Source organism: Nelusetta ayraudi, unplaced genomic scaffold, assembly GCF_046127955.1.
Source record: "Nelusetta ayraudi isolate G7.1 ecotype Tasmania unplaced genomic scaffold, CSIRO-AGI_Nayr_v1 ptg000003l, whole genome shotgun sequence".
NCBI lineage: Eukaryota > Metazoa > Chordata > Actinopteri > Tetraodontiformes > Monacanthidae > Nelusetta > Nelusetta ayraudi.
Genome location: NW_027466053.1, coordinates 208,953 through 236,415, shown reverse-complemented (window position 1 = coordinate 236,415; position 27,463 = coordinate 208,953). Strand labels below are relative to the sequence as shown.

Sequence of the window (27,463 nt, the reverse complement as noted above, 5' to 3'; positions counted from 1 at the left end):
CAAGATTTTCAGACATGGCGAGATTTTGCATTCTGCAGCTAATTTTCACGATCATTTGTATTTATTTATTTTTTTTACTTCAAGTTTAACAGTGGCAGATTTAAATGTTTATTTAATTGATGTAATATTTAAAGTATTTATCACATTTAATTTCAGCACTTTAGCAAAAAACTCGACACTGCTCTCCCCCAACAAAGTAATGAACTGCTGTGACTCTGTCCCTGGGTGGCTTTGAACCAGGTACAGCATCACTGACGACTCACTGTTGTAAACAACCCCACTTGGCCACCAAGACCTTCTGTTTCTCCTGGCACATGTATCTTTATATTTTGCTTGTTGAGGACACAGTGTGAAAAGCATCGAACCAACAGTCTTCTGCCTCACAGGTCTGTGACAAGCTCACTGACTTATTCATCTTGATGGGCTAACGTCTTAGTTTCCTCTTTCTTTCCTTGACTTCAAAACAAAGTTGGCAAAGATCGACTTGAACTATTGATTTGCACCATAGCCATGCTTCCATCACACTGAGCTATTTGTCCTGAAGAACCATTGCTTGCAGATTCTGGTGTAGAGCTTAGATTTCATCAACTGTAGTTAAAGACTAATTGAATCTTGAAGAAACCAAAGACTAAAGAAGATCTTTGACATTCAGAGAGATTGTGGTGATGCTTTTAAAACTGAATTTGTGTTGCCCTACTCCTGTGGCTTCCTATTCACTCGTCACTGGACCAACTTCTACATTTGGATCACCTTCAGTCACAGAATGCACGCAGCACCTAGTATTGGATTCTGCAAAGAAAGATGGTGGCAACCAACACAGCACCAGCAGCGACAAAACAGAGCGCTCCCTGCGTCGCGACAATGATGAATACATAAATTAGCAGTGCTGTCGATGTTGATTTTCCCTGTTCCTCCCCGGTGGTGCGCCGCTCTTAATGAAGACAGATGAGATAGCACAACCCCCGCCGAACGTGTATCCACCTCCTGAAGTCAACGTGCCCATCTTGCAGGGGGGTAATAGGATAGAGCGGTGACAAAGGTAGGTATTATCCAACAGCACGAGTTTGTCTTGTCACCGTCGTTCCCCAGGTAGGCGCACCGCTCGCGACGGGGAGGAGAAGTACACGCTCATTACCATTCCACCGCAAGAAGGGACAAGGTCTCGCAAGACGGCCTATTTATTATGCGCGACGCGACGCAAAACGAGGCCTCATCACAGAACAAATAACACAAGTAATGCAATTAGACAGCGGGCAATCAAATAGGATGTTTATTATCATATTATCATGACTTGTATAAAAACATACAAACACACACACACACACACACACACACACACACACACACAGAATGAATGTCCATGATACAAGTTACAGGCACAGTGAACAATGCCAGTTAAAACACACACACACACACACACACAAACACTTACTCATATGTATATAGTCTATCTAGAAGTTGTGGCCCATCCCGACTGAGAAATACAATATCTACACTCGCACAGCTTTGAGTTCAAACTGTGGAATTAGCAAAACAAGCTCAGCTGAGCAACATTCTTGAGAAAGAAAAAAAACTTCTTAATTTGTTCCCCTTCAATAAATAATACTTATGCAAATCTTTGGCACGCTTTTTTTTTTTTTTTTTTTTTTTGTAAGGGTATGTTGACCGGAGGCAGAGGGGTGGAAATAAGAAAAGAAAAAAAAAACGAAAACCTTGATCCGGTTTAAAGAGAAGTTTAGAAGTCGCCGCTGTGCTCCGGCACCTGGTGGGGCCCCAGATGGTTCGTCTTGGCTCTCAGGTGTGCGAGCACAAGACATAAACACTCGCAGCTTTAACTAGACACCCGTGCAAAAGCCAACTGGATCTAATCCTCGGCTCCTCTTTGGTGGATGGCACTCACAGCGGGAAGGAACCAATTAGCATCTGTAAATATGAAATGGAAATACTGACGTGGGAGCGCGAGTCAGATCAGTGTCGTGAAACTACTCTAGCACCGCCTCGCAGAGACAATCCCGCCGCTCCATCAGTGATGGGTGGAGGTGCGGGTGGAGGTGGGGGTGGGGAAGCTCACTGGCTGCACTCGACATGACTGTTGGCCATTTTCCAAAGCAAAGCCAGCGCTTACAGGGATTGATTAATGCATATTTCAGGCGGCTTCTGGTTTTCGTTCATTTTCATACAATATGATAATGTCCCCGCATAGATGTGAGCTGCCCCCTTCCCTCGTGTTCACTTCATTCTTTTGTGTCTAAACTAGTGTCAGCGCAGTCAGTGATGCAGACGAGCCGACGGCTTTGAGATAAAGAGCCGAGAGGAAAGCCGGCCCGGCAGAAAAAAACTGAATTAAGTGTTTTTAATCCATTAAAAAACCTTTTTTGTTGTGCGCAGAGAGAAATGCAGGGCGATAACTCTGGGGTGCTTTTGTAGGAGGAATGCTAAAATCTTGCAAAAAAAAAAAAAAAAAAAAATCAACAAATAACAACTTTGCAGGGGCTGCGTGTGCAACGTCTTCTTTGGTCCAAGTGGCAGAAGGCAACCTCAGTGCCAAAGCCTTGGTATTTCACTCAAATCACAACATCAACAAAGCCTGCTGAAGTCAGACAAAAGCACTCGACGCTGGGCTGAAACAAAAAACAAACAAAAAAAAAAAAAATCTTATCCTAAAATGGTATCCTGGAAGATGTAGGCAAGAAGAGCCAAAGTTGCGGTCTAACAAATAAAATCATCTGGGATATCGTTTGGGGGAATCAAACCGAGATCATCGACAGTGTTAAAAGGTGGATGTGGTCTAAAGGTGTGAGAGCGAGAGGGAGAAGAGGGACAGAGGAGAGCTGAAGACCAGACAAAGAGCTTCCAGGCGTTCTGGTGAGTGTCTGGGTCGGCGCGGCGCCACCTTCCCCCTCCACTGCACGCCGAGCAGAGACCCGAGCAGAGACCCGAGCAGAGACCCGTCTCTCCCGACCCCGTCACACTCTGATGTTCCGCCGCCATCGCTCCCCTCTGCTCCCCCCTCCCACCTCCGCTCCTCCACGGCTGGCGTCCTCAGATCCCCGTCTCCTTCTTGATCCAGTCTCTCAGCTTGGTGACACGCGAGTAAACGCCGGGCTTGTTGCGGCGGGCGCAGCCCTCGCCCCAGCTCACGATGCCGGCCTGGAACCACTTCCCGCTCTCCTCGAAGCACGCCAGGGGTCCGCCAGAGTCCCCCTGGTGAAGGATGAAAGGCTTTTTATTTTTTATTTTATTTCATTTTTAGATCGGGTCAGGATGTGAGATGTTGTCACGGCTGAGGAAAAAGAAAAAGAATCAATCCATTCCGGACCCTCTGGTCCCCCCCCCCCCCCGACCCGAACCGACTCTCACCTGGCAGGCGTCCACTCCTCCGAGCAGGAAGCCGCTGCAGAGCATCCTGGAGGTGAGCTGGCCCTCCGTCACCTCGTTGCACACCGTGTCGTTGATGATCTTCACCGAGGCCTTCTGCAGCATCTGCGACTTTTGACCTGCGCAAGTGCCACAAAAAAAAAGGTGAGGGGGGAGGTGGGGGGGTCAGAGTGCCGTCGTCACGTGACCCCGGCGTCGGTAGCTCGACATCAAAAGGTGCTAATGGGCTGGATTAGTGTGAGCTAATGAAGGTTTAAGAGGCTTCCCAGGGGAGCCAGCGCCCGTCTTGATATACGGATATGGAAGACGGGGCCTAATGGAAGACGGGAGATTAGAAAAAGATGAGGGATGGGTGGGAAGGGGTGAGGGGGGGTGAGGAAAAAATGGAGGGGATGCTGAGCGGAAAAGAAGTATGTCACGATGGGAGAGATAAAGAAACGGGAGGGACATTAAAGCAGGAGAAGAAGACGGGATGAAATGAGAGAGAGATGAAGGGGGCGGAAGGAGGAAGCGGGCGGGGAGAGAGAGGAGATGAAGGACGAAGATGAATCGCTAATTGTGAGGTGGAAGTGTGCGGCGGCGGGTGGGGGGAGGAGGGGGTGTCTTAATTTTGATGCGAGATGGATATGCAAAGAGAGAAAACAACTGTTCCAGAGTGGGTCACCCGTTACTGAAATATTCAAAAACCAGCAACAAGGCGATCCGTTGGAATCCAAAGACAACAACAACAACAGGAAGGAGGGGGAGGAGGAGGAGGAGGAGGAGGATAAAAAAATGACTCGGGCTCTTCAACAAGATCGTCAACTCATGCATAATACCTCCTTCTCGGAGCGCGCCCCAGCCTGTGACCCAGCAGGACATGCCTGCGGGGAAGACGTGGGAGGACGAGGGCAGGCAGATGGGTTGGATGGTGTTGCTGAATTGCAGCGGCTCGCTGAGCTCCAGCAGCGCAATGTCGTAGTCAAAGGTCATGCGGTTGTAATCCGGGTGGGAGACGACCTTCTTCACGCCGCGCCTCTCCACGTTGTCGTACTTGAACTGGGTCTGCATGCCGCTGTAGGTCTGCCAGCTGGCCGCGATGTGGTACCTGGGACAGCGAGAGGTTGCAGAGGTTCAAATCGCGGAAGCAGCACCGCACCACATATCGAAAAAACAAAACAAAACACCAAAACCCTAAAGCTAGTTGGTTAAAGTCATTGATTTGCCATCAAAGTGACAGTTGGTCTTGAGGGAAAAAAAAAAGAAAGGAAAAAAAAAACTCTCATCCCTTCAGAAGTCCTTGAGTTCCTTTTTCACAGCGTGTGTTTTATTTCTGTCGCTATAAGTCGCTGGGAGAAACGTCCTCTTACGCACTTTGTCTGAATCGAAGCCTTCAGAGTTCCTGCTGCCACTTCCATCAGCAGTCACGTCATCAATACACACCAGTGACCCAGTTACACTGTGTGTGTGTGTGTGTGTGTGTGTGTGTGTGTGGAGGGGATGGGGGAGGAGGCGGGGGGGGGGGTCGCGGTGCGGTGCGCAATGTTTAACAGATGATGTGCGATGTTTCGGACCATCAGCTGCTCCTCGGCTCAACCACGCGCTCCTTTTTTTTTCCCGCAGCAGTCTGGTTGTAATCTGGGCTTCATCAATCCAAATGATCTTATTACAGAAACCCAGTGCGGCCCTCCTCATGCTGACTGCTGCCAGATGTTCGGACCGCGTTCTCGGGAAGGACCTCCATTCTGAATCGATGGTAACGGCATAAGAGTGGCCCTGACTCGACTGAATGCAAGTTTTTTTTTAATAAATAAATAAACAAATAAATAAACAAATCTGAGCAGTGACTCTCCGTCTGACTCATCCACTTCCAGTGTCTTTCAGGGAGTTTCAACTCCTGCTCAAAACGGCACCAACTTTTAGATTTTCCAGTTTTTCAGTTTTTGTTCAAAAAATGAACAAAAACTCTCCCCGAAAAGAATAAAAAAACAACCTTTCAATGTCACTTTCGACACAGATGAAAAATACAAAATACAACACAATAGAAATATTCCTGGTGCAAGACTGGCTGCTCGATTCTGATTCAAAAATCTGAAGCTGTTGGACAAAATTTTATCAAATTCACGAGAGTGCTTTAAAATAAATTAATTAATTAATTATTTTAAAAAATAAATACATGAATAAAACACATTGCTGGATGCTACAGCGAACCCGAGTCATCCAGCAACGGCAACGGCAGCGTGTGGCGGAGGCCTAACAGCATGGTAAGTGCTCCACCTACAGGCCACTCCGGCAACCCCAGCCTGCATGAATGAGATGTAAATGCGGCCTCTCAAGGTTTTTGGGTGTTTTTTTCCCCTGAATTAACCGCATCATCAAGGGGCTAATTTTCAAAACTTTTGCAAATTGTATTCTAATGGCCACTCTCTCCTGTGCACGCTTTTCATCTTAACGGAGGAACGTGCATTAGAAGGAGCCGCATAATGAGAGCTAATGTGGTGTTAAGTGACGGCATGAATAATGAAATATCGAAGGAAACGGTCGCCCGCAAAACAGAGACATTAGAGAGACAGAGAGAGAGCGAGGGAGAGACAGAGAGAGAGGCAGAGAGAGAGCGAGGGAGAGGCAGAGAGAGAGCGAGGGAGAGGCTGGCGCCGTTGTTTCTCCGTTGGGTGCTGTTGGACTCACATGTCGTTGGAGGTGACGAAGCAGTGGGCGGCTGAAAGGAGCCATTTCTCCGATATGATTGAGGCGCCGCAAACGTGTCCCGAGGTCGTGAAGTGGAGGCTGACCTGCCAGGGCCACTCGCCCAGCTCGGCGTTCTGCCCTCCCACGATGCGGTTCAGCTTGTAAGGCCTGGTGCCACAATCTGACATTTAATAAAGAATTTAAAAGGGAGAGGGATGGGGAGAGGGAGAGGGAGGGAGGGAGAGAGAGAGAGAGAGAGAGAGAGAGAGAGAGGACCATCAGGTGGAGGGAGAAAAAGCGAGAGCGTGTTGAATGATTAAAAACACAGCATCTTGATTGTTCTCGCGCTGCTTTAGAATCCTGATGTTGTTCCGTTGGCATGTTGGCTGATCAAACAATGAAGGCAGTGAGGGAGAGAAAGAAGAAGAAAAACAACAAAAAAAACACAGTCACGCCCCGAGGCTTAAATGAAGGTAAAAAACAAAAACTTCAGAGACGACAAGCGCCGCTTTCAAAGTGGAATGAAATAAATAAAGCAGTCAAGGCCCGGGGCTCTTTTCAGGCAGACAGACGGGCGCGCACGGCTGAGTGTGCACGGCTCAGCCCGGCTCGCCTATAATCTGTCTGAATGACACTGAAGAGTTTAGATCCACTTTGAGCCGTTTTCTTCTCTCTTTTGCCGCAGTGAGCAAAAAAAAAAAAAAAAAAAAACTACAATGAAATCACATAAATAAGTAGATAAAATCAAATCAAATGGGAAGAAGCTGCGCTTGCTCACCGCACAGAGCCTCGTCCGAGTGGTCGGCGCAGTCGTTGACGCGGTCGCACTCGGCGTTCAACTTGTTGACGCACTCCTTGTTCTGGCACTTGAAGCTGTAGTCGGTGCAGACGCCGGTGGCTGCGGGGAGACGGAGGAGGAAGAGGAGGAGGAGGAAGAAGAACAGGAGGACAGGGTGAAGGGGGGTGGAGGGTCTCCGGATTATTTCCGTCAAGGCAAGTCAAGCAGACGGTTTCACCCGCAAAGGCAAATCGGCGGCGGAGGCTGCAGCGCACGGCAATGGAGGCGCACGAACTGCATTGAGTGGGGCCATCGATCCGGGCCGAAGGGCTAATATCGCCCTTTATTCACACGAGTGGAAACTGAAAAAAGGAAATGGCAGAGCGGCTCTCGCGCGTGGCGTCCTGAGAGAAGGAGTGAAGCGGTGGCGGCGCGGCGTGACAGGAAGGCGGGAGACGACGCTCAGTCAAACAGCCCGACTGGGTCGAATGCACAGCAGCTCGTGCAGAACCTTCGCGGGTGAAAGACGTCTGTTGGTGGTTTGGATTTTTTTTATTTTTAGGGTTATTTATTCATCTTCCTCAGATTTTCTCAGAAACTGCCTCCTCACAGTTAGAAGGTCGCAGGTTCGATTCTGGGCCTGGGGCCTTTTCTGAGTGGAGTTTGCATGTTCTCACTGTGTCTGCATGGGTTCTCTCTGGGTTCTCCGGCTTCCTCCCACAGTCCAAGAACATGCATGTGAGGTGAATTGGAGTTCTAAGGGGCCGTTTACACGGAGACGGATTTTTTGGAAACTGCACATTTTCGAGAATGCTCGAGAAAAAAAAACACGTTTACACAAAGCCATTAACATTTAAATGTGTTTCCATGACACTTTTGCGATATACCGCTACACCGTGTGCACAATTGTTAGGCAAGTTGTATTTTTGAGGATTAATTTTGCTATTGTACATCTAGAGTGCTTTTGGTCAATCCAAAATGTGAACAAACCATCAAACCTGAATATTTAAGTAGTAAAAGTGAAGTTCTGGCTTTCTTATGAGAATATCTTTATGTACACCATTATTCGGCAACTATTAGTGTGCACAATTATAATGCAACTAAATGAAAAACAAAGATTTTCGGATCTCACTTGTTTATTTTTACCTGTTAAATTGAGAATAATAAAAAAAAACTCAAAATTAACAAATAAACATTTCAGAAATGAAAAATAAAAAAAATTATAATAATGATAATAATGATGAGAGCAGGCCTTCACTGAGGCTCAGTCCTGAATAATAATGATAAAAAAAAAACAGTCACCAGTGTAGCCACCCTTCTTTTCAATAACATTAACAAGCCTTCCATTCGTGGAGTTAGTCAGTTTCTTGATCTGGTCACAATCAACTTTTTGTGCAGCCGCCGAAACACTGTTCAGAGAGGTGTACTGTTCACCTTTACTGTAAATTTCATGCTTAAGAAGGGCCCAAAAGTTCTCAATAGGGTTTAAGTCAGGTGAAAAGGGGGGCCATGACATTAGTTTTTCATCTTTAAGGCCTTTACTGGCCAGCCACACAGTGGAATACTTTGATGCATGTGATGGAGCATTGTCTTGCATAAAATCAAAGTCTTCTTGTAAGATGCAGACTTTTTCCTGTACCACTGCTTGAAGAAAGTGTCTTCTAAAAATTGGCAGTAGGTCTGAGAGTTGATTTTGAGTCCATTTTCAACCCAAAAAGGTCCAACTAGCTCATCTTTAACAATGATCACACCAGTACCCCACCCCCATCTTGCTGGCATCTGAGTCGAAGTGGAGCTCTGTAGCCATTACTGATCCAACCACGGTATAATCCATCTGGTCCATCAAGAGTCACTCTCATCTCATCACTCCACAAAACCTTTGAAGAATCTGTCTTCAGATATTTCTTGGCCCATTCTTGACGTTTCAACTTGTGTGTCTTGTTCAGAGGTGGTCGGGTTTCAGCCTTTCTGACCTTGGCCATGTCTCTGAGAACTAAATACCTTGTACTTCTTGACACTCCAGGTAGTTTGCAGTTGTGAAATATTGCAGAACTGGAGGATACTGAGTTCCTGGTGGCTTCAAGTTTGTTTCTTCTCAACTTTTTTGCGTTTAATTTGCATATTTTCTTCTCGACACGTTTCTTGCAACCCTGTTTACCATTTGCTACAAAACGTTTGATGGTTCTGTGATCACGCCCCAATATCTTAGATATTTTAAGTGTGCTGCATCCCTCTGAAAGACTTTTTTACAATTTTTGACTTTTCAGAGTCAGTCAAATCTCTTTTTTGGCCCATTTTTCCTGAGGAGAAGAATCTGCCTAATAATTATGCACACCTTGATATAGGGCGTTGATCTCCTTAGGCCACACCCTCCCTCGTTACACAAATACACATCCTCAAATATGCATTATATCCTCTTAGCATTCAAGTTTATACAGCTTGGGGTTGGAAATTAAGGATAAAATGATGATATGGTCAAAATAGTCACTTGCCTAATAATTGTGCACACGGTGTATATCGATACATCTGGAAAAAGCACCTCATGAGAGCATCAAAACCTTTTAGTGATAATTGAGAGTTTTTTTTGAAGTTTAGGCATTTCCATGAACAGTTTTTTTTTATTGCGATATTTAGGTTTTGCGCAATTCTAGGGGTCATGGAAACGCAGCTACTTACAGACTTTGCAGGAGGCCTCGTCGCTGCCGTCCTCGCAGTCCTTCTTGCTGTCGCACACCACGTCCTGCGGCATGCACTGGCCGTTGCCGCAAGTGAACTCGTTGTCCTCGCAACCTGGGAAGCCGCAGTGGCGGGGTCAGAGACAGAGGAAGAGGTGGAATTAAGGAAGGAAAAACTGACCCGACACAAGCACATTGCAGGGCCGCGACCCATTTAGCTGCGGGCGCACGGCGCCACAGCGCTGGCATTTGCGAGGGGACTCCTGCTGAAAGGTGCACGTCGCGGCCAGGGGGTGGAGCTTACCGCACTCGTTCTCGTCGCTCCAGTCGCCACAGTCGTTGACGCGGTCGCACACCCACAACGTTGGCTTGCACAGGCCGTTGGCGCAAGAGAACTGGTCCTTCGCGCACTCTGAGGGCAGGAGACGTGACATTTTTACCGATCTCAGCAACAAAAGAAGAAAAAAAAGGAAACAGCTGCTGAAGCAGGCTCAGCTAGTCAGTCTAGGCTAGTCAGTCTCAGCTAGTCAGTCTCAGTTACCCAGTCTCAACTAGTCAGTCTAGGCTAGTCAGTCTCAGTTACCCAGTCTAGGCTAGTCAGTCTCGGCTAGTCAGTCTCAGCTAGTCAGTCTCAGTTACCCAGTCTCGACTAGTCAGTCTAGGCTAGTCAGTCTCAGTTACCCAGTCTAGGCTAGTCAGTCTCGGCTAGTCAGGCTCAGCTAGTCAGGCTCAGCTAGTCAGTCTCAGTTACCCAGTCTCGGCTAGTCAGTCTAGGCTAGTCAGTCTCAGCTAGTCAGTCTCAGTTACCCAGTCTCGACTAGTCAGTCTAGGCTGGTCAGTCTCAGTTACCCAGTCTAGGCTAGTCAGTCTCGGCTAGTCAGTCTTGGCTAGTCAGTCTCAGGTAGTCAGTCTAGGCTAGTCAGTTTACGCTAGTCAGTTTACGCTAGTCTGTCTAGGCTAGTCTGTCTAGGCTAGTCAGTCTAGGCTAGTCAGTCTCAGCCAGCTAGTGTCAGCTAGCCAGACTCAGCTAGCCAGGCTCATGTATTTATACTGTAGTTTTTTTATTGTAGATTTTTTATCTAATTATACAGAAATACTAATGATACAGAAATAAAAATGAGTTGAAAACTGTTTTCAAGGTTGCTGTGGATCGTGTGGATAAAACCATGGCGGTAATGTCACTGTTTCCAGAAGAATTGGACTTTCTAGGTGTTCCCGACGTTGAAGCGATTCGCCACTATTGACTTCTAATGTCGACATTAAGTGGAATCCTTCCCCAGTTTGCTCCATGACTCTTCACAACACGTGGTTGGGGATTCGAACATTAGATTATAAAATGTCACGATTGACACTGTTGAAAAGAAAATGGGTAAATTCTCAAACACACACACACACACACACACACACACACCAGGGAGCCACAGGGTGGTTTATGCTAAGCTAAAACTGGCTTCTGGCTGTGGTCTTCTGTAATTAACACAAAGTAAGAGTGACAAGAGAGCAGTATCGATTGCCACATTTAACTCTTGGCGCGAAGAGAGAGAGAGAGAGAGAGAGGGAGAGAGAGAGAGAGAGAGAGAGAGAGAGAGAGAGCTTGCCAGAACAAAAAAATAAAACCGATTCGTTCAGAGGGGTGAAGAGGAGGAGATGGGCCGGGGGTAGGAAGGCGGGGAGGAGGCAGGAAGTGTGGAACTCACTGCACTTCATCTCGTCGCTCATGTCGCCGCAGTCGTTCCAGCCGTCACACTTTCGGTCTTTAGAGATGCACATGCCGGAGTTGCAGGCGAACTGATTTGGGCAGGCTGCGTGAAAAGGGAGAAAATGAAGGAGGGGGGGGGGGGGGGGGGGGGGGTCGGGGGGTCGGTGGGAGGGGTAGCAAAGAGGGGAGATAGACAGCGATTACAAATTGAGCAAGGGGGAGTGACAGTTTATGTTTGCAGCATCCATCATGTTGCCGATGCTTGTCCCAGGCGATCAGAGCAATTATAAATCCATTTCGGTCATACTGGGAGACAACATAAAGACCGGAGAGTATTGAGAGTGCAGCGCTCTCTGACTGACAGCGGCAAATGAAAAGGGCCCAATAAACATGCTCTCTGGTGATTAGTCTCTTTCACTAAACAGCTCTATTTGACTGTCACTCAGCGTCTGCCGCCTCGTGCCTCAGACTCGGCAGCTACTGCGGGGCGCCCGCTCCGTAATAGCAGGCTTTGAGCGGCGCCCGCCTCGTCAGAAATCGTGCGGGTGACGGGTGCCAGTTTTTGTTTTCTGTTTTTTTTTTTTTGATTTTTTTTTTAGCCAGGTCAGACTGTTTGCTCACGGTTCTTGGGGTCGTAGGCGCTGTACTCGGCGCTGAAGCCTTTGTCGGTGAAGGATTCGTCCGAGTGGAACATCACGTCCAGGATGTTTTCGCTGCTGGTGAGAGCCAAGGAGGGCATTTCACCACAGTACCTGGGAGAGAGAGATCGGAATTATTGTAACTTTCTCCAGAATTTGGAATTGATTTGACTTTTCTTTTTTTTTTTTTATCTCGACTGGCTGGTTTACAATCTTTCAAGAGTTCACGACTAAAGAAACAAAATGAAAATTGAGGGTGTTTTGAGTCTGTGAAGGTGTGGATGGTTCATGATTTTTTTTTTCAGAAGACTTTAACGGATGGGACCCAGAAATATTTTTTACATATTTACGGTTGCTTGTTGTTGCGACCGCCATGTTGTTTGGGACAACAACCCCCCACCCCCTAATTTACTCTTTCTTAACTAACCATGGCTCCATCGTCAACACGCATGCTGCAAACTCTGCAGAAAAAGAGAACGACTGAAACTCAGCTGATGTCCAACAGGACAAGTTTGCAACTGAACAGCCATCACAGTGCCATCTATTGGACCACAGTGCTGTAAACAATGACTGGATAAAAAAAAAATAACAATCTAATTTTTTTTTTCACGTATGTGTTTAGGGATCAGCAAATAAAAATGTCAACTTGGATGCATAATTTAAATAACAAGCTGCTTTTTAAATGTCGCGGTGCCATTTGGGATGCATCACGCAGCGAGGACGGTGTTTGTCATTCGGTGGCGCAAAAAATAAACAGAGTATTTTTTTTTAACAAAACAAAATGGAGGGAACACCAAAGACGGTGGCGTGCAAAGCTGTAAAGTGCACGCCAGAGATATGTGAATACATTAAATCCCGATAATCGCAGCAGCCGGAAGCTGCCTCGCCCAGAGCGGGGGTTGCCGTTAAAACGCTGTGAAATCCTGTCACGCACAGTCTCCCGTTTTGTCATCTCCCGCTTTTTCCCCCCTCGCTGCTTTGAAGACGGTCGCAATCAGGAAGCCGGGCCTTCGCTTTCGATGGAGCTGACCTCACGCACCAGCGATCGGCAGACGGGGGCAGGGAAGGAGGGAGGAGCGGCGCTAGCGAGGGATTTCCCCCGTGAAACCTCAGTGCTTTCGCGTCTTACTTTGTGCCCATGATCTCCACGTAGTCTTTGTGACACACGCGCGTGTCAACCCCAGGCTCCTTCATGCGGAACAGGGTGAACTTTATTCGCACCTTCTGTCCTGTGGGAACCTACGGGGCAGAGGGAGAGGTAACAAAAAAAAAAACTAGTTACAAAAAAAACCCTCTTCTACCGAGCGCCTCACTGCTCCACCCACGCACTGACACATCTATCTGCATCACATGTAAACAGAAGCAGGCAAGACACAAAAAAAAAATACCAAACAGGCTGTAGACACACACAGTGAGGAAAGAAAGAACGAAAAAAAACAGAGCAGCTCAGCCAGTGCTGCAGCAGCAGCAGCAGCAGCAGCAGCAGTGTTCTGACAGATGAAGATAGAGGAGGTACTGAACAGTTTGGCTGCTGCAGTGCTGCCTCAGCATCCTTTTATGGCAGGCTGAGGATGGAGGAGGAGGGAGGCGGGGAGGTGGTGGTGTGGGGGCCTGGGCAGTGGGGTTTCAGTCATAAGAGGGGCGTGGGAGGTGGAGGGGGCAGGGGGGGAGGTGTGGCTGCCAGCCTAACGAGCGGCGCTGCAAACCTTTATGGTCCACCTGCAGTCGACGGCGGGAGGGTAGAAGCCGGGGTGGAGGGGCGTGGTGATGACTCCGTTGTTGTTGGAGAGCACGCCGCCGCAGCTTTTGACTGGGAGAGAGAAAGAAGAAAGAAAGAAAGAAAGAAAGAAAGAAAGAAAGAAAGAGCTGTCACATCAACATCGACATCCATCCGTCTACTAGCGGCGCTCCTCCAGCGCTCAGGGTCCCGCAGCCCCGAGTCTGGAGGTGAAGGCGGGGTTTCGGTTCACGGCAGGGTCACCACACACAGAGATGAGAAATCGTCCTCGCTCATACCTGCGCTCGATTTACAGCCGACGCTTTTGCCGAATGTGCCTGCGGAGAACACGCGACTCCACCCGGAGAGGTTGCTGCAGCCGCTGCAGCGCCGCCGCCCTCACGTCACGTCAACATTAGCGGGAGGATAAATCGCACGCATGCCACGAGAAATTAAACTGATTGATAATCTAATAAATACAAAAGTGATTTTCCTAAAAGGAACCTTTGGGTTCTGATTTACTGAGGTTTTTGCACCTCAAAAAACATACGCAAATGGGCAAAGAACGCACACAGCCAATTTAGCATGTTTGGTTAAATCAAAATGCAGATTTGGCCGTTTCTGATTAATGCCCAGAAGATGCAAATTGATTATTTTGCGCATACAACCTTTTTTTTTTATCAAGCTGATATTAAGCTTAATATTATCAGCCTCTATTTTTGCGTCACCATTTAGCATTATTGACCACCATCATCCCCCGTTTTGCACCCATTTTTGTGTGCATGTGCAATCTTAGTGTCTCACTCCATCGGTTTGTCTGTGTGCCATCGATTTTTCGCCGCACGCTACTCGGGATCTTAGTAAATCAGGATCTTAAGAGTCGTGTTTGCTGCTCCCAGTGATGACATTTATGCTTTACACCCTTTTTATAAGCCTCTATTATGGAGTGGAGGGGGAGAGTGAGAGGGAGGGAGGGAGGAGCAAGGGAGAGATGCTGTCTGACTCAGCGCAACTTGAAAACCCACAGACTGGACTCTCACATGCAATTCAGGTCTTAATTACCTTCTGACAGGGGTATGGCCTTATACACAGCCTCAAAGCCAGGCCTCTGGATGGTGGAGTCGGTGATCAAGTTAATCAGCATAATGTTGCCGGATGATGTCACCTCCAGAGGGTTGGAGGGGGGCCTCTGGCCACACTTCCTGTGCAGAAGAAAAAAGATGACGGCAGGTTAAACAAACCTGGGCAGGAAATCGAATGAACCACCAAAGGAGGGAAACGAGTGAAATGAGTTCTGGAGGCGTCTGCAAAGGCTTCACTCCCTGAGATGCGCATCACTTGGGAAAGTCCAATAAAGCCGTAATTCTTTTTCAGTCCCAGGCACTAAAACATCAATTTGGCAAATGTGACTGAAACAGCTCAAGAAAAAGAATAATTTGAGAAATAAATCAATATGTAAGCGCAGTCTGCGCTGGGCGAAAGTGCTGAAGTGAGGTTCAGAGTCAACATTAGGTAAATTAGCAGAAAGTTTCTGCGCTGTTAGCAGCAGAGTAATGGATGCTAGGAAGCTACCTGGAGCAGAATAATGGCGTTATGGAGTATTACACCACAGGTCTCATAAGCCCCGTGTCACCTTGGATGAAGATGATCGTTTCGACATGCGGGCGTTATAAAACTTGCACGCGTCGCTCGGCACCACGCGTTTGTTTGGCGGTGCATTCAAAGGCCGAGACCGCCGGCAGCGGCGGCCCAGAGGCGGCGGCGCGTTCGGAGGCCCTCCCCCATTGACAAAGTGCAATTACACACAGCAGCGCTGAGGCCGGCACCCATCACGGAGCTGAAAAGCAGAGGTCCTCGCCGAGTCAACTCAATCTCACCGGGGTCTCCGGAGTTAACAATGAGACGGGACGCCTCGTGCTAAAGGTTTCGCCGCGCAGCGCCCACCTCGCCCCCCCACAGGGAAAAAAGTTGCAAACCCAGTGAAAGGAATCACGTGGAACATTTTTTTCAGCCCACATGAAAAAAAAAGAATAAAGAAATAAAGAAATAAAGAAATAAAATACAGCTTTTATTCCCAAAATCCCTCTGCAACATTTCACTCAGACACACGGCGAGCTCTGCTAGCAGTCGCTGGGGAATCACACAGGACGGTTTTCTCCTCGGTCCTGAATAAATGAGACAAACATGGGCTGAGCCAACACGTCGCTACCGGGCTTGAAATTTTTTCTTGATAAAGGATTAATATCGCAATTTTATCTTCTGCAAGCGGGGGACCGATGACACAAATAGTTAGTTGTTTTTTCCTGTTGTTCTCTTAAAATGAAATAAAACAAATAATAACACAAAACAATTAGAAGAACTAGAAGGAGTTGCGACGACCCGTTGACTCACTCTGTGATGGCCTGCGAGTCGTCTGGACTCAGGGAGTCGTAGATGGAGACAAAGTCGTCGGTGCAGTCGTCCTCCACGTGGAAGAAGGGGAACTTGACCGTTATGGCTTTGTTGACCGAGGCTCGGATCTGCCACTGGCAGCGAGACCCGGCGGGGTAGAGCGCCGGGTACCCGGGCGACGTGAACCTCTTCGGCTTCTCCTCGGCCTCCAGGCGGAAGAAGCAGTCAGCTGGGAACGACAGAGTCGGTTACATCGCCACACAGTGGAGGTAAGCATTGCCCCCCCCCCCCCCCCCCCCCAACCCGAATATTCTGAATACTAATGTTCTGATGGAACAAACAACCACATTACATGAACATTACAACAAAAACCCAACACTCCTGACCCACTTTGTCTCCTGATCGGTTGTGCACGGAGGGAATGATTAATGTCCGGATATTACAGCCAACATTTGAGCGTAATGCAGTCAGTCGTCTGCCGGTGTAAATCAGCAGTGGCGGGCGACCTGCACTGACTGAGCAGCATCAGTCAGTCAGGCGGGAGCGACTGACTGACACCCGCTTCTCAATCTCGTGACCGGAGCCGCACATGTAGCGCATGTTAGCGGGCCAGAGCGGCCATTAGTCACGGAGTGGCAGGAGAGAGCGGTGGACACCCAGCCAGCTGGAAAATTACACCTCACAGTGATGGAAGCGGGACGCGCCGTACTCACTGGCTGTGGGCTTCCTGGCCATGCGGGGGTCCGTCACTGGAAGACAGATAGAGAGAGGGAGCGAGTTAGAGGGAGGGAGAGAGAGAGAGAGACAGAGAGAGAGAGAGACAGAGGACGAGGTGAGAGCAGGTCACCAAGGTGATGCATGAGGCCTCCAATATTTGGGCTGCACAGCTTCTGTTCCATTTCCTGTCCGTTACAGGGGTTGGGGTTGGGGGTGGGGGTGGGGGTGCGGGGAGGTAGGGGGGGGTGTACCCTCTCACCTAACCCCCCCCCCCCGCTCCTCCTATCCCCACCACCCATCCCCCTTCCTGCTCCATCTCACCTCGTCGCTTACAGCAGCAAGCCATACATCTCTGTCCAACTATCTGGGACAGCAACATCAAATCATACCTAACAGAAATTGTTTTTTAAAAAAAAGAAAGGGAAAAAAAAAACTCAGACCGGCGGGCTGGAGGGGGGGGATTGGGGTGAGGGGAGGAGAGTCGGTGGGGCGGGGGGGGGGGGGGGGCAGCGCTTGGCCGGTGGCCAGGATGTGGACAAATGCAACGCGAATGCTGAGAGGACAGAAGGAAGAAAAATGGCTGTCACGGGCCGCAGCCAACGCCTGGCTAATATCATTAGGGGAGCCAAACAGCAGAGGAGGGGGGAAAAATGTGCAATCTCAGGCTCGGATGCAGCACAAGCAAAAAAAAAAGAAGAAAAAAAAAGAAAAGAAAAAAAAAACTGTGGGTGAGGGTGAGGTGTGTGTGTGTGTGGGGGGGGGGGGGGGGCTTATCTGTTATCATCTGATAAGCAGGAACTCGGAGGAGGAGGAAGCTGCACTAACGCTAATGGAAAGCAGAATACCATCAGTGATACGGGCCAACAATGGCCTCATTGGCCTCTTTATTCACACTGTTTTATAGCTTCCGATTGGAAAATTTCACACTATATGGAGCCAGCTGTTGCACGCACACACACACAGACACACACACACGCACGCACGCACGCACACGCACACAGGATGGCCCGGCGGTACCTACACGAGGCGGTGATCTCGCCGATTTGAATCTGCTGGGCGCGGACCACGATGCGCTTCACCTCCACGCCGTTCTCCAGCACCTCCAGCACGCGCTCCTCCGAGAACTCCGGCACGATCTCCAGGTCGTTAACCGGAACGTCAAACTGGGACCAGTAGTAGGCTATCACGCCCTCGCTGGCGTGGGCAGAGGGAGGACAGGGGAGGAAAAAGCAGGGAGACATTAGGGGCAAGAGGAGAACATTCGGAAGAACTTTTTTTGCTGCACGCCTGATTTGAATCTGTGCCCATTGCGATGGTGAATTCAGGCGGCGACTCCGAGATGCATTCGGACAGGCAGCGAGCCGCAAAGTGGTTTATTGCTGCTTTTAAGGCGGGGCCTTACAGCTCAATATAGTGCAACAGTGCACACACACCCCGGTTCCTGACTCGCTGCAGCTAAATAACCCTGATACTTTTCAGCACAGACAGACGCAGTGTTTTTGCTCTGTGGGAAAACACTGTTTTTACAATCCACGGTGAAGGTAAAGGAGGCTGTGATGCGAGCAATACCTGAAAGCCGTGACCATGGACTTGGTGTAGTAGTTTCCCAGGAACTCATCATTCTTGTACTTTTCTGCAAACTGCAAAGAGACAAGGGATTTTTTTTTCCTATTATTTTCACTGCAAGGAAGCGCTGCAGCTCGTTCAGGTAGATTACACCGCTCCAAATCCTCCGGCTTGTGCTTTTACATTTGGATTTTTTTTTCTGCGGCTTCAACCCAGGAAAGGCCCTGATGTGAAGCTGAATCTTAACCGCACCAGGGCTGCAGTGTGTAATTACCATCAGGGATGATACTGGCCTCAAAGTTTAAACACCTTTTTGGTGCGTGTGTGTGTGTGTATGTGCAATTTTCACATGAAATTCATGTCTGAAATGATTACATAAGGAACCCGACTGCTCGTTGTGTAAGGTCATGTCAGAATAGTGTCAGACGTGTTTGACTCAAGCTGCTAAAATCTGTTGAAAAATTTTTTAAAATTGATGCAAATGAAAATAATATTTTTCCCTGCAGCAGAATCCTGCTGGAACTCCACGGTGCCATTCTCAGGTCTTTGTTAATCAGAAACCATTTACAAATCTAAGACCTGGGTGTGAAAGTTCGCAGAAACTGCAGAAAGACTTTTTAAAGGTACAAAATATGGCAGGTGCCAGTGAAAAGATCTAATTTGCTTGATTATAAACCAACAGTTGCCAAACAAAATATTTTGTCACTGAAACTCCAGGTTTGTCCTGTTGGGGAAGTTGCGACAAACCAAAAAGACACAAAGTGCTGTGAGAGAAGTAATGAAATGCATCTTGTCAGCCGCCGACGAACAAAACATCAAGCTGGGATTCGGGGGTTGGTATTTCTCGAGTTTAGCATCAGCAGCATCAAGACGGAACCTATTGCCTCTTTGCATTTTAATGTTAGTCAAAACCTTCTAATGTGCCGAGCCTCACACATCAAAAAGCCTCCAAACCCTAATTATCTTTTCATCTAATATTCCAGCAATCCGTTTGAATGTTCAGCGAACGCCCTCGCTTCAGCAGCTTTCCATTGAGAAAGTGAGATTGGGAAGAGATTTTTTTATTTTTTATTTATCTTTTATGTATCAGAGAGTTAAGCTGCGAAGAGAAGCCAGAAACCTGCTCATTGCCGCCAATAGGAGACAATGCTGTTTGAAAGGATGACTAAAGGCAATGTGGTGGCGTTTTATTCCACACAAGTGCATGCAGCTACGGCGGCATTTCACCACACGTGGCAGGTCGTCATACGACATCCAACTAATCCTCGGTGAGAGAAAAGAAGTGAGACTCGATTCAAAGGAGCTCGCGGTAAACAAAGTCGACGGTGGAGAGTCAAAAATAGCAACAAAAAAAAAAGTTTTCTGAAATCTTCTTGGAGTTGAAGAAACTCACGGTTGCCTCCAGCTTGGACGCCAGCTCCTTGAATTGGCTGCCGTCCGTGTTCTCCAGCGCTTGGTCATACTTCGCGCCCTCCAACTTCATATGCCCGCTGAAAACCAGTGTTGCTGGCTTGACCTGCTTACTAATGGTGGCGTTTGAAGCGGCATCTTTAACTGGCGGAGGGAGAGAGAGAGATCAGATGAGAGTTAAGAGTTTGATCCAAAGAGGAGAGAGAGAGAAAAAAAAAAATCTGTAAGAAAGCTGCCTTTGATGAAAGCCGAGAGTTTTTGAACAGGCCTTGAAGCGCTTTTTTTTTTTTTTTTTTTTTTTTTTTTAAAGCAGAACCGTGTGAAAACAGTTTGGCACTCTGAGTAATTAGAACAGCTGCGTGAATCAAGAGGGTGTTTGTCGGGACTTCAGAGGTCTTTTTTATCAGATGTGTGTTAAATGACACGAAAGCTGTGCCGCGGACACGGTGACATTTTTCTCTCCTCCGCACTTGAAAAGGGCAAAGTCGGAGCTGCCAGACAGGTTAGAACTAATAGGAAATTAAAATATTCATAACAGTATCAGTAGCATCCAAGCATGGAAATCACCCATGTGGGCGTACGCATGTAAAAAATAATCCATAAATATATATATATATATATATATATATATATATATGTATATATATATATATATATATATATATATATATGTATATATATATATATATACATATATATATATATATATATACATATGAATATTGTGTCGGATCATTCTGCCACAAATAGTATCAGATGTGGGCTTTTTTTCCACAAACACATCTGAAAAAAAAAAAAAACTGCAAAATGTCACAGTCCGTCAACTCTCAGCCTCATGCTGGCAAGATGCCCTCAGCCGCACTTACAGACAAAGTACCAAATGAGGAACGCGGCAACGGCCAAGAGGACGAGAAGCCCCGCGAAAACGCCAACCAGGACTCCGGTCTTCTTCTTCGACGTCTTCTCCTTGTTGCTGAGGAAGTCGATCTGCTCATGATGGTGGCCGTTCCGACCCTGGTGCAGAAAACAAGACAGGAAACAAACTCAGAAAACACACACACACACACACACACACACACACACACACACACACACACACACACACACACACACACACACACACACACACACACACACACACACACACACACACACACACGTGCCACAGCCTGCGCAGGGTTAACGTCTACTTCACTTTAAATAAATCCACAGCAGGGAGCTAAATAAGTCAGCCACCCTGCCTGTTCCCGTCACAGTTATTCCTACTGACTGCTGGCAAATGAAAGGACCTGCAGCAGGCAGAATCAACCTTCACCCATGTTTTCTAACAGCAAATGTGTGTCAAGCCTGTCAATGATCTCCACAGGAATGATAAAAGACCCTCCTACACTTCTTTTGCTGGCTCCACTTATCAGAGAGTGTGTGCTTTGTCACCAATTGCTGAATGTCAGCCCTTTGTGATGTCATAAAGGTCACTCCTACCTCCTCCGGGTTGGTGGCAACAACGCTAAACCTCCGACAACCTTAATGGCCACATCGGTTTTCTCATTGTAGTTCATTGTAAAAGGCGACTCACAGGCAGGAAAATAAAGATTTGATGGGTAATACGATCAGAGAAGGCATTTGTCCATTTTAATTGATTTTCCGTGTCGGCGCTCAACTGTTGCCTTCAACCACACGAGGTCCTCACTGAGCAACTAGGAGGAGGTTGGGGATGTTGGCAGAGACGGAATGCACTATTGCAGCGAGATGACGCACAACAAAAGGTTCCAGCCTCACTGATCCCAGGAAGATATTAAAAATGCATCACTGAATCTGTGGTTTTCGTCCAACCGGTCGCAATAACGCAGAAAACTAAAAATGAAAGGGGTCGTTGCACTGTAATTGAGCGAGCGAGGCAGGCCACGGTTGGATTGCTGGCGGAGAACAGATTTTTTTTGTTCTCAGGCTTTAATAAACAAAAACAACCCACACTGTGCAGGCAGGTGTAGTTAATAAGCAGCCACACTATGACTCAGTAACAAAAAAAGCGGGTTGTGAAACAAACAGAAGTCCTTCACTGCCGTGTCTCTGACAGTTCCTTGAAGGACTGACAGGTTCAAACAAGCAGCTTGTTTGCAAAACTGGAGAAACCTGTTCAGGAAATGCAGCAGAGTTCACACATTCCTCCTCCTCCTCCTCCTCCTCCTCCTCCCTGGACACACACGAAGACGGTGTGGTAAGAGTGTGACACAGAGCTTTAAGGTTGTGTGCGATTCATTACAGTACAGTGCGTGTGTCTTGACTGGACTGCAGACGAGAGGTCCCAGGGTGGTTGATAATCAACGCGCAGTGACTGCGGAGCCTGCAGCCTGTGAGCGAAGAAGCCCCGAGTGCCATTAGGGATGGAGAATCACTTCAGTATTAAATCAATTTGTCAGACGTGCTGCCCCCTTTGGATTGGGAGGTGGGGGGCTGGTGCTCAATTACACCAGTCCAGATGATAACTCATGGCAATTAAGGTCTATTCTTACCGGGGTCGGGCTTCCACACATGCTTTCTAATTGGAATCTCTAGGAACAATCACGGGCCAGAGTAAGGGGGAATCATTAGAGACGGGGGTCAGCGTTCGCTCCAGGGGTCTCTGTCACCCTAATCATAGCCTAATAGAAACCATTACACGCTCTTCATCGCGTCCCATTCTTCACGTTTGGAACGAGACACTATTGCACATTTGAACAACATTATACTGATTTAAAAAGCTCCGCCTGCGAGGCCACGATTAAGGAGACGACGCGGCGAAATCCCTCGCAAGCTGAGGCAAACTGAAGGGATTGTTAATGCTTGACAAAATAAATAAATAAATAAATAAATAAATAAATAAATAAAGAGAGAGGAAAGAGCCTAACCAGGCTGTAAGTTATGCTCAAAAGTGCTGGCGAAAGCAGTTGGTCCCCGCGGAGCATTAGCGAACAGACGGACCAGTTTGACAAGTGGGGAAACAAATTATTGGTGCTGCGAGGTGTGGTTCCCGAGAACGAGCGGCTGCTGCGGAATTTCAACGGCGACAATTAATTTATATCAATCCACATCTCCTGTCGGAGGAATAGGGCAGCGATTGGATGCAGGGGCACTTTATGCGATTATTTTTGCTTATTTGGCTTGCAGACGTGGAGATTTTTCGACACAGTAAACTCTATTAATCTGCCACCGCAAAACATAAACCGCGGCGCCGGTGTCACTTGAAGCATGTGCAATTTCTTCCTTTTAATGCATGTTTTCCCTACACAGATAAGTTAGCATTAGCCACTTTCTTATGCTCCCTAGTCAGCAAATAAGGAAGGAACGTATTAGGGCTGCACGGCATTCATCATCGCTGCAATCACAGCGCAGGTAATACAACAACTGCTTGAACTGCAGGAATGCATTCTCAGTCCATCGTCTATTCACTTTCTGCTTGATAAAGTATTTAGTAAATCAGAGGATGTCTGACTGCTCTGGCTGGCCAAACACCAGTAGGGATATTGGTAACTAACAGTAGAAAATGGCAACTTGAAGCATCTTCCGAGTAGAAAAACTTTAGATGAAGGAAAATCAGGAAATAATTTGTTTTTAAGGGGCATTACAGCATTGTGAAGACAGCCAGGTCCAGACACTTGGACAGGTGAGTGGGATTCTCTCCCTCGCTCGCAGTTGTCTGCTGCATTTATACCAAAACAAACCGACTTCCTGCACATCCTAGGCAGCTTTGACTGGAGCAAACATAGACCAGGACAAAGTCAGTGTGTGATATTGATTGTACATTGCCCACAATGCAACTGGAGCAACAGCAGTTCCTCCAGCATGGATGAGCGTCTCTCTCAAGCAGCAAGCTGCGGGCAGGGAGGAGGAGCACCTATATAAAGGTACGGCAAATGCGCATCTCACAGCAAACCCACATATTTTCCATTTCAAAGCCATGTTGCAGTATCACTTAAGGCAGTTTATCAGATTTCGCACGGCTCCAGCTGGACCCACAAAGGCCTTTGATACAACTTCTCCTGCACCCTGACGTTCTCAGAAACATTCCCCTATATCCTGTTCTCAGACTTGGAGGTGTAAAAATTGGAGCACTGGCCCTTTAGAGACACACCTTGCCACGCTAGCCAGGTCTGAAGTACCTGATCTGAACAAACCTGCCCAGGCCAATCAAAAATTAAATCCAAACAATGCTTCGCTGATCTAATATTTGCTTTTGTTGAAAACATTTTGGCACAACTCTTACCTTACTGTAGCCCTGAGCGGACACTTAGCCTTAGTGTGTGCGTGTGTGTGTATGAGGTGATAGAGCCAGCCTCATGGCACAACAACACCTCACTTCTAAAAGGGCAAACACAGGCGGTGTGAGAATAAAGAAAAAAACACACACACACACACACACACACACAATTAGAAGACACTAAGACACTAATGCTTATTAAGGGTTGAATTTATTTCAGGTTTTGCATTCTAAAATGGGATTAATTACAATTTAGCGTGGGCTGCATGCTGATTGCACCTCGCAGTCGCCTCGCACTGCTGCAGGTTGAGCGCAGGAGAGAGGTAAGCTCTGTGTCCTCGCCTGCAGGACAGCTCAGCTAATCCGCTGAGTCATCACATCGTCAGAGAACATTATTCATAGCTTTGCATTTGATTCAGTATCTGTCACTGACCCTCGCCAGGACCCATCTGCGTGTAATTAAATATTTACAAAAGGAAAGAGGGGGAAAAAAACATGCATTTGCCCACAGTTTCAATCCAACACCGCTGACATCTCTATCAGCTTGGAAGCACAAAGGAGGAGCACATATACAGAAGTGAATTGTGCTTTGAAGACAACTAAATGTCTCTCTGGACACGTTTAAACAAGCAAGGTTTTGGGTGGAACTGCCTCAGTTATATCTAAAGCCACTGGGAATACTTCTTTACTCGTGGGATCCGACTCTCAAGCTACCAGTACAGTTGAGTTGAGTTTGCCTCTGTGCACCTCAAAAGCTCCAAAATATAACAGCTAATGATCGAAAGCATCACAACACAGCCTAAGAATGACAGCGTGAAGCTCAGGATCCACAAACCAGTTCCTGCTGGACATGCTGAAGCATGAAACAGGGCTTCAATCACAATAAACAACAAATCACACAGGACACAAAACAAGCGGCAGAGTTTGAGCAGCGCCGGACATAACTGAGTCTTCAGACCTGGTTTAGACAGGGTACAGTGAACAGGACCTCCGAGGGCTGAACCTTATCGAATTCTGGAGTTAAGGCACAATGAAAAACAATGCCTCCGTGTGCGTTCTAAGAAAACTATTGTCACAAGAATGAGATCAGTGGAGGAAAACAGGAGCCATCCGACTGTCACAATGACTATGAATAGAAATGTTAGTGCAATAAAAAAAAAAAAAAGTTAAAGAATAATGGCAGTATTATAGAAATATATATGGTCTGTTTTCTAAAAGTACACCATGTACTTTGTTCTCCATCAAATAAAAACGTATTCATGTGAAAGCAGTTGCTTCCCAAACAACAATGCAACAACTTTCTCATTTTATTTCCAGAAAGAAAGGATCCACAAACAAAAAAAATAATCAGGGAATACATTTTCTTATTATTTTAAAGTGCTGGATGTGTTTTTTGGGATCCAATAAATACCTTCAGCTGCTCCCCTCCCACAGATGGACACTTTTGATAACAAGAAACTATTCCTTCTTGTCGGTGTCTTGTCACATTAAGCAACAAAAGCAGTTTACTTTGCACAAATCCTTTTTTACCGTCAGGCGTGCAGTGTAAGCGCTAGATTCTGTGTCGCACACCGCACCGTGTATTTCCCTCGGGGGCCGACGGGGGTACGACTGAAGCTGTCAAATAGAGGCTGGCAGAGAGATGCTGGTGAAATACAGCAGCACCGACCAAATCCATGTTGACATAAATGCTACCAGAGCATCATCTAACGGCCCTCTGAGGCAACACTGCCGCCCCATGAGGTCTAATAATATTCCTCACTGACAGTAGTGATTGTTTTTAGAGTGTACTATTGCAAATAAGTCATATTAATGACGAGCACAAAAAATATTTTGTGTTGAAATCCCTCAATGAATTTTAATTAAACTGATTAAATTAGATTCCCCACATAGCGGACAAAATAACTTCTGTAGACAAAGGAAAGTGCTACGTACTGCCAGCGAGCTCACGGCAGTGTAAAGTATGGCAATAAGAGCGCTAAATGTAGATAAACAGACGGATGTGGGCCTTGCCAAGAGCGTTTTGTCCTTTCTATTCTTTGTAGCTGGGTGGGTGGTCGGCGGTGAGAAGCGGGCCTTAAAGGTACACAGGGTTGACAACCCCTGCATTAATGAGTCCCTTTGCAGGGTGAAATTGACCTTTGACCACATGACATTATTTTCTGCCCACATCCCCTACCGGCATTTCATTTGTCTCCAACAAGACGGAATTATGTAGCAACTAGAAGTATATGACAGTATTTACATAATGTATGCACTCTCCAGGAGGGTTTGACCTAATAGGTTAGGAAAAATAAGCTTTCAGCCGCTTTGGAATTCCATTATCGGCTCAAACACGCCTGCTGAATATGCGCAGTGATTTATTGGGATTTTCAAGCCGTTAAGAGGCCGTCAGCAACTTCTGCAACTTATTTACGGCCTTTATAGCCATAAAGCAAAAACATTATGTCCATGACGTGTGGGCTTGGCAGCTTGATGACCGTCTGAAAGAGACATACACCAAAAAGATTCACGTCGATTTTTAGACGCAGGACTTGCTTCCTGAATCGACCGCAGGTGCCGTCAGTCAGAGAAACGTCAGAGTTTAATCACAACGCACAGAGACAGATTTAAAAGAAATGTATAACCCAAGGTGAACAAACAAAACTACAATCAGACTTCCTAATAAGACTCTTTCTTATAGATCCCCAAAGCATCAATTTGTATAAAATACAGTTGACTACGCCTTTTAAATCACAGTCCTTTGGGAACAAACATCAGATGTGACAGAAGGTATCAGTGTTTGGAGGGAAATAGACTAGATTTGTCTCAACACTTTGAGCCTTAAGTTTGAAATAATGTACATAACAAATATATATATTTTTCATAACTAAAACTAGGGAGACACCCAGAGCTGTTGTCAGCTTCTCTGCAGGCCTGATTGCCATCAGGAGTAAGGAATTAAAGCAACAGGCTGTGTATACCATCAGAAGAGGGTATGAAGAAGGCATTTCGCTGAAACCAGAGCAAAGTTGAGAAGGACAGGAACGGTCAAACTTACGCCGTATTCGTATCGGGCGGAATTCATTCTCCCACTGAACTCAAAGCCCGGCCTGAAGGACGATTTCTCCTTTTAATTGTTTGACAATCGTTGAGGAAGAGGGGAGAATTGAAAGAGTATTTGTGTTCGTTCTAAGTTCTGGTATCGGTATTACTTCCGCTGTCGACTCCAGCTGCAAACACTGAAACTGCAGGCAGCTTTTCCTCACTCACACACACACACACACTCACACACACCTATGTTCTCAGCCACGCCCCAAACAGCCGAGCTACCTGCCGCTAGTTGGGGCTTCGCGTCAGAGTACACGGGCTTTACGGCAGGTGTCAACACCGCGTTGCACGACGGGCCGCCGATGACGGAGGGTGAATAACGTCGCCACTGTGTCAGAATCAAACATTGCGACACCTGTGATGACGTTCAATTCGCTCCTCATCAGCTGCCGCTAGTTAATCATATAATTAATAAAGTAATAATCAATGAAATGTGCTGAAGGGGGACTGAAGACAGTGTTTGAAAAGTTCCAGTCACCTGACGTCCACCCGACGCCTGC

At 47.1% G+C, this 27,463-nt stretch overlaps 1 protein-coding gene across 1 annotated transcript; it reads right to left on the bottom strand.

Moving 5' to 3' along the window:
- Nucleotides 1-2,350: 2,350 nt before the first annotated feature.
- Nucleotides 2,351-27,128, bottom strand: st14 (ST14 transmembrane serine protease matriptase). Its single transcript, XM_076025990.1, has 19 exons — nucleotides 26,914-27,128; nucleotides 20,503-20,650; nucleotides 19,620-19,780; nucleotides 18,230-18,300; nucleotides 17,682-17,854; nucleotides 16,657-16,692; nucleotides 15,944-16,172; nucleotides 14,615-14,754; nucleotides 13,542-13,645; nucleotides 12,965-13,074; nucleotides 11,819-11,949; nucleotides 11,196-11,300; nucleotides 9,803-9,910; nucleotides 9,500-9,613; nucleotides 6,824-6,943; nucleotides 6,046-6,226; nucleotides 4,197-4,465; nucleotides 3,361-3,497; nucleotides 2,351-3,204 (listed from the first exon to the last, which is right to left on the bottom strand). Exons 1-19 carry the CDS (start codon nucleotides 26,938-26,940, stop codon nucleotides 3,043-3,045), a joined length of 2,526 nt encoding a protein of 841 aa, XP_075882105.1. The 5' UTR covers nucleotides 26,941-27,128; the 3' UTR covers nucleotides 2,351-3,042.
- Nucleotides 27,129-27,463: the final 335 nt, after the last annotated feature.

What these genes read in the sequence shown, in the direction of transcription:
- st14 (XM_076025990.1), bottom strand. Translation starts at nt 26,940, where the DNA reads ATGAATTCCGCCCGATACGAATACGGC. An exon ending in CCGCCCGATACGAATACGGC is followed by an intron (nt 20,651 to 26,913) that starts GTAAGTTTGACC and finishes TTTCTGCACCAG; the next exon opens with GGTCGGAACGGCCACCATCA. An exon ending in GGCCATACCCCTGTCAGAAG is followed by an intron (nt 13,646 to 14,614) that starts GTAATTAAGACC and finishes TCTCTCTCCCAG; the next exon opens with TCAAAAGCTGCGGCGGCGTG.